At 39.9% G+C, this 6,454-nt stretch overlaps 1 protein-coding gene across 1 annotated transcript in view; it reads left to right on the forward strand.

Moving 5' to 3' along the window:
- The window catches only part of ttc27 (tetratricopeptide repeat domain 27), a 68,564-nt gene extending 63,230 nt beyond the window's left edge, over positions 1–5,334 (forward strand). The window contains exons 18-21 of the mRNA XM_088351862.1: positions 2,885–3,082; positions 3,161–3,272; positions 4,244–4,344; positions 4,831–5,334. Of these exons, the coding sequence (XP_088207988.1) occupies positions 2,885–3,082; positions 3,161–3,272; positions 4,244–4,344; positions 4,831–4,950 (531 nt within the window). The 3' untranslated portion in view covers positions 4,951–5,334. The remainder of the gene's footprint in view (positions 1–2,884; positions 3,083–3,160; positions 3,273–4,243; positions 4,345–4,830) is intronic.
- Positions 5,335–6,454: the final 1,120 nt, after the last annotated feature.

Consider the following 6,454-nt stretch of genomic DNA (forward strand, 5'->3'; position numbering starts at 1 on the left):
TGTCAAGCAATTGGTCTTCGCCAGATTCAAGTCAGTTGTACTGTGAATATTGAATTTATTGATATGCCTTTCTGTTACGAGTCATGTTTATTTTGTATAGCCCTTAATCACAAAGAGGCTCAAAGGGCTGCACAGATCAAAGACTATTGCAAACTACAGACTATTATGCCACATCCCCTGATCTAAAACCAACATGAGGGCAAGGAAAAACTCAAAAACCTCAACATGAGGACAGTCAAGTCATGTTTATTTGTGACGCCCTTAATCACAAAGAGTCTCAAAGGGCTGCACAGACACCAGACTATTGCAAACTACAGACTATTATGCCACATCCCCTGATCTAAAACTAACATGAGGGCAAGGAAAAACTCAAAAACCTCAACATGAGGACAGTCAAGTCATGTTTATTTGTGACGCCCTAAATCACAAAGAGTCTCAAAGGGCTGCACAGACACCAGACTATTGCAAACTACAGACTATTATGCCACATCCCCTGATCTAAAACTAACATGAGGGCAAGGAAAAACTCAAAAACCTCAACATGAGGACAGTCAAGTCATGTTTATTTACGACGCCCTTAATCACAGAGTCTCAAGGGGTTGCACAGATCAAAGACTATTGCAAACTACAGACTTATGACACCATCCCCTCATCTAAAACCTACATGAGGGCAAATAATACACTACAACTACTATTATATTGTTACTATGTTATCGTGTTATTACCAAGTTGTAATTGTCAGGAGTGGGGCTAAATGGGCTCAGTTAATCACAAATTTTGAAAAAGTACCAGGAATTTGTTAAATATCAATTGTATATATAAAAACTCTTGTCATGTTAATACTTTTCTTATCCGAGTAAGAAAACAAATATCCCCAAAACACATATTTTCCCTATACAACAATTTGAAAAATGGAGGCATTTACAGTTAATGACTCATGAAGGGAGCTGTAAAGAATTTTGAACATTTTACTCGCAGCCGCTACCTCTGGCTTGTGTCATTATTGCAGCCTTTGTCATGCGTGTAAGTGTGTGCATGTTGACAGAATCAAGACTGATGTTAAATCAAAAGAAAACTGGATATTGGACATGACAGAGAGAGCACAAATAGAACTCATTACAAGAGATTTGTATTGTAATAAATTCAACATAGAGACTGGATTGCTCAACCAAACGTGGTAAATTAGCGAAATGTTGTGGATGTGTTGGGGCAACTTGTCATGTCATATTTTTTTGTGACGCCCTTTATCACAAGGAGTCTCAAAGGGGCTTCACAGACCACAAAATGTTGAAAACTACAGACTATTATGACATCATCCCTTGATCTAAAACCTACACGAGGATGAGGGAAAACTCAAAAACCTCAAGTCATGGTTAATTGTGACCCCCATAATTACAAAAAGTCTCAAAGGGCTGAACCAGACCACAGAATATTGCAAACCACAGACTATTATTACACCATCCCCTAATCTAAAACCTACATGGGGGCAAGGAAAAACTCAAAAACCTCAGCATGAGGAAAATAAAGAAACCTTGAGAAGGGACCGCACACTAGGTATTCCCTCTTCCAGGATTAATACTGAGTTACAATGCCAGTTGGAATTAAGCTCGGGCATTTATTGGATATCTTCTCTCAAATTTTTTTTGTTATGAAATCACTTAATTTTTGGGGTATTTTCACTTGGTGCATGTTCCAAAAGTAGTAATGCAAGGGTAAATGCAGTGCTGGGATACATGTTTTTTTTTCTCTACTGTTTCTACAAACACTTCATGTTAGTGCGTAAACACCTGTACACAATTGCAAACTTTACTTTGATAACAGCTTGGTGTTTTACTTTTTGTTATTTTGTAGTGCGAAATGTTATCAAATACCTTACCTTACAAGCAACTGTAAAGCAAATGATTGTCTGTCATAGTAACAACACATAACAGAAATTATTTTACTTTCAACTTTTCCAAAGACACTTCAAACGATGCACCCCACCTTTAAAGTTGCTGTCCGAAATTTGAAAATGTGTTTCTCTCTGCCGCCATCTTGTGACTTAATTTCATGATTGCAAATTTTTAGACACGCTAAAAATAAACTTTTTGTTTTATCTCCTTGCGGGGTATGGGTTGGCTTTTGGACTGTATTTAAATACGCGCCTTTTCTCTCTTTCACCATTTTCATGTTCCACAAAAAAATGCTCCACCTCTGCCCCTCCCCTCTTTCTACCTTCCAAATGTGTTGCAGGTCCTGAACACAGCTGACAAAAGATAAGAGCAGATAGGGTCGGTGGAAAAATAATGATAAAGGCTCTTTGAACTCTGTTTGGCATTGTTAACACCTACTTGATAAAGAAAATATTTTACTTTTAACTTTTCTAAGGACACTTCAAACGATGCACGCCTCCTTTAAAGTTGCTGTCCGAAATTCTAAAATGTGTTCTTTTCTGCCGCCATCTAGTGGCTTAAATTCACGATTGCACATTTTTAGACACGCCCCCAAAAAACTTAAAAAAAAAAAAAAATTTAGGGGCTTGGGTTGCCGTTTGGACTGTATTTTTCTTACTTTCACCATTCTCATGCTTCACAAAAAAACTGATGATGATAAACATGAAATCATGCCCCACCTCTGCCCTCCCCCCTATCCTCCTTCCAAATGTGTTGCAGATCCTGAACATAGCTGATAAAAGCAGATAGGGTCGGTGGAAAAATAATGTTAAAGGCTCTTTGAACTCAGTTTGGCATTGTCAACACATACTTAATAACATTAAAGTAAATTAACATGACTTATGCTCTGGAAAAGACTAATCACAGATCACCTTCAACTAGCAAGTGTCAAAATGATAACGAGGTAGCCTTAACTATTTTCCTTTGTTTTTGACGAAATATTTCCATTGCAGGTCTTGAAAATCCTCGTTAGGGCTGTTGGCGAAAATGTCTCGGACAGCCAAGGTGAGCTACCCGCATCCCTGCGGGCAAAACTGAAGGAACTTCTGGGCCGGGTCAGTTCCTGCCACAGCAACGACGCCCAAATCTGGCATCAGTATGCCGTCCTGTACGGGGGCGGCCGTAGCTCCAACGCTGAAGACAATGAAAAGGTTTGCGCATTTACGTTTCTGCACGCTCACAAAATGAAAGTTGCTTTGTATGGAAACATCATGATTGGGGCTTTTTAGGCCCTGCAATTCTTGACCAAGGCCCATCGCTGTGATCTTCAAATCGGTGGCTGGGAAAAGGAGCCGTGTCTGTTCAAGGAGGTGGTTAAAAGAGCCATCACTATTGGTCAATGTAAGTAGAGAGTTTTCACAGAATCATTTTTAATATTAGGGCGGCGCAGTGGTTAACGTGTGTGCGGGACAGTTCTGAGGTCGTGAGATCGAACCTCCCTGTGTGGACTTTGCATGTTCTACCTGTGCTTGCGTGGGTTTCCTCCATGCACTCTGGTTTCCTCCCACATTCCAAAAACAAGCATAATAGGTGAATTGGCCGGTCCAAATTGTCCCTAAGTGTGAATGAGCGAGTGAATTGTCTGTCCCTGTGTGCCCTGCGATTGGCTGGCAACCAGTCAAGGGTGTCCCCTGCCCACTGCCCGAAGACGGCGGGGATGGGCTCCAGCACCCCCGCGACCCTACTGAGGATAAGCGGTGCAGATAATGAATGAATTTTTAATACAGGAGGACCCTAGGATCCGTTCTGAGGTGGGATTCTTTAGGTTAAATTGCTTTATGTCAGCTGGGAGAAACTGATCCCATTCCTGTTAACTTGTGTTTTCCACATATTTTACATATTTTTGACTCTTTTAAAATTGTGTACGGCTTATTTTTCAAGAAACTTTTTTTTTTTCAGAAATATATTTTTTAAATTACTTTTATTTATTTTTTATTTTTTAGAGCTATTTCGTCTTTCCCATTTTAGCTCTTATCCTGAGGGTCTCAGTCACTGGTAGTAGATGACAGCATCATCTTAGATTAATGAAATTGTCGCGGTACACTAGCAAATGTTATCCTCTATCATCGATTTATTTGGTAAATAAAATAAACTTGTTTAAATGAGTTATATGTTTTTATTCTACATAGTCTGTCCTGCTATGAGTAAGTAGGTGCTGTGTTGTGTTTATAAGGGTTTTTTGTCGCCTAATAATATCAAAAGCGCTATAGAAATGCAGACCATTTACCATTTATTTCAATGTGAAAACATTTTAAGCTAAGAATTACATAACTTGGGAATCTTTTCTATTATTGTGTGTCTTGTTTCCATAGTGACCATAGATTGCAGTAAGACAAAATCCAACTCTGCCGAAGCTCTTCAAATGCTTTCCTCGGCTCACCTCAGCCTGAGGGGCTTGGCGACCAAAGCTAAGGTAATATAAATCAGATTCAGATATACTTTATTGTCATTCTTGTACGAAATGTCGATACATCTGACCCGCAGAGTTTCCTTGAATGTGCAGATATAAATAAAATGTTGTATTGAGTTGGAGTATTGAAGTACTAATAATATACTAAATAGTTATAGCTATGTATAGTATTATACAGTAGTGCAAAGACTGCAAGAGGAGCAGCTAACCAGATGTGCAAAATGGGCAGTCAGGTAAACAAGTCACTATACAATAACAATAACACTGGAGTACGAGTGCAAAGGAGAACAGATGTGCAAAGGAGTGGCTAGGTATAAAAATCGCTCCGTAATCAGCACTATCGCATTTCTCCTTAGTAGAGTGATGTCACCGCGTGGCATCACCAAACCCGACGTCATCGTCTTCAGTAGATAATTACAGCCTGCGCATCTGGCGTCTTCAAACCGCCGCAGTTTTTATTTAAGTGTCGTCTTTTACGTTGTTTTGCAGCAAACTCACACCGACGCGACGTCGGGTGAAATGCACGCCGAGCTGCGAGATGATGTCGCCGATCTCGGGCGTCTCGTCGAACAGCTGCAGGAGCTGCGAGAAAAGCTACGTGTTCAATAATCATCAGTAGCAACGCTAGATTTTTTTATTTTTTTAAATGTCTTATGTATGGATACTGTACAAATCACGTGGAAACTGCAACAATGGAATTAGAGGTAAGATCGGGCCTAAAACAATCCAGGCCCGCGGGTATTGAAGCCAAAAAACAGCTTGGGCCTGATCAATTATCATGATTTGAAGGACCAAGCCTGAAGAAAACCCAATTTTTCACAATTTTTGTTGAGTACTCCACCGCTCGAAAACAACAAAAAAGAAACCTAGAACGATAACGGGTGGATAATTAAAATTTGAATAAGAAGCCTGAACCCAAAATGAAAGGATTAAAATTATAGGCTCGGGCGTCAGCTCTTACCTCTATATGGAACGCAGATCATGAGATTTCAAACCATAAATAATCTAATGATAGGTGATAAAAGAAAACCACCGTGTTGCCTGTCTTTTTAATGAGAAATTTGCATTTTTAAATCCCCAGAAATGGAATGTGTCCTTAAAACACCTCAGAAATCCTTTAGTCCCCTTCACCCGCTTGATACAACAGAAAAAGCCTTCAGGTACTGTCTTACTGTCTTCCACTATATGCTGAGTAGGTCAATAAGAACATCTAAACTTAATTATTTCATTTTTATTACCCACAAAAAAACAGATCAGGCTTCCAAGTGTGTGCCATATATTATTGTAACATGAAAGGCACCAAGAGTTTTTGAAATGGTAAAACCGGTCTATCTTTTTATACTTTGATGAATGATCATTATTACTATCATGTAATCAGTTTTATTCATCAATAATGAAATGGTATAAAAATGAATTATTGGATAAAGCCTTGAGTGTTTTTTCTTTCTGCTGGGTAACTTATTTGTTATGAGATGCATTCAAGAATCTGTATTTACCCTTAATCCCATTTGTTGTGTTTGTTTTGGTTGATTAGTTCCTGAGTTGAGTGCTACCCTACACAGTGTCCTGGATTCCATAGCGCCCCTACGGCTTAAATCAAGATCTAAAAGATGCACACCTTGGTTTACTGATGAAACTAGATAGATAGATAGATAGATAGATAGATAGATAGATACTTTATTCATCCCCGTAGGGAAATTCACACTTTCAGCAGTCTACCCCGTTGTTTAATAACAGATGAACATGATGCCCTAGGGGTGCTTGTAGCGAAGTGGATGACGTCACGCCAGTCCAAAAATTCGACATCCCTGCGGCAGATGGAAAACTTTTCTTTGTGAAAATCCAGGGATACACCACCTCGTGTTAGCAAGTCCGCCTCCTCTCCGATTCCCCCCGGCTTTCGTGTCTCTGTTTAGCGGCGTTGAAGCCGGATTGCTCCGGGTAGCTCCGGGTGGCTACACGTTAGCGTCCGGAATGCTAAACGTGAGCCACGTTTCCGCAAAACACAGCAACTGCGCTCCCTGTGCACTTCGATGTTTTCCACCAGCCCTCGATGATCTTATTTGGTCGTGAGTTCGCATTTACCATGATTACGGATGGTACCGAAGACACT

This window comes from Urocampus carinirostris, chromosome 13, assembly GCF_059441175.1.
Source record: "Urocampus carinirostris isolate Australia breed hairy pipefish chromosome 13, RoL_Ucar_1.0, whole genome shotgun sequence".
NCBI classification, from domain to species: Eukaryota; Metazoa; Chordata; class Actinopteri; order Syngnathiformes; family Syngnathidae; genus Urocampus; species Urocampus carinirostris.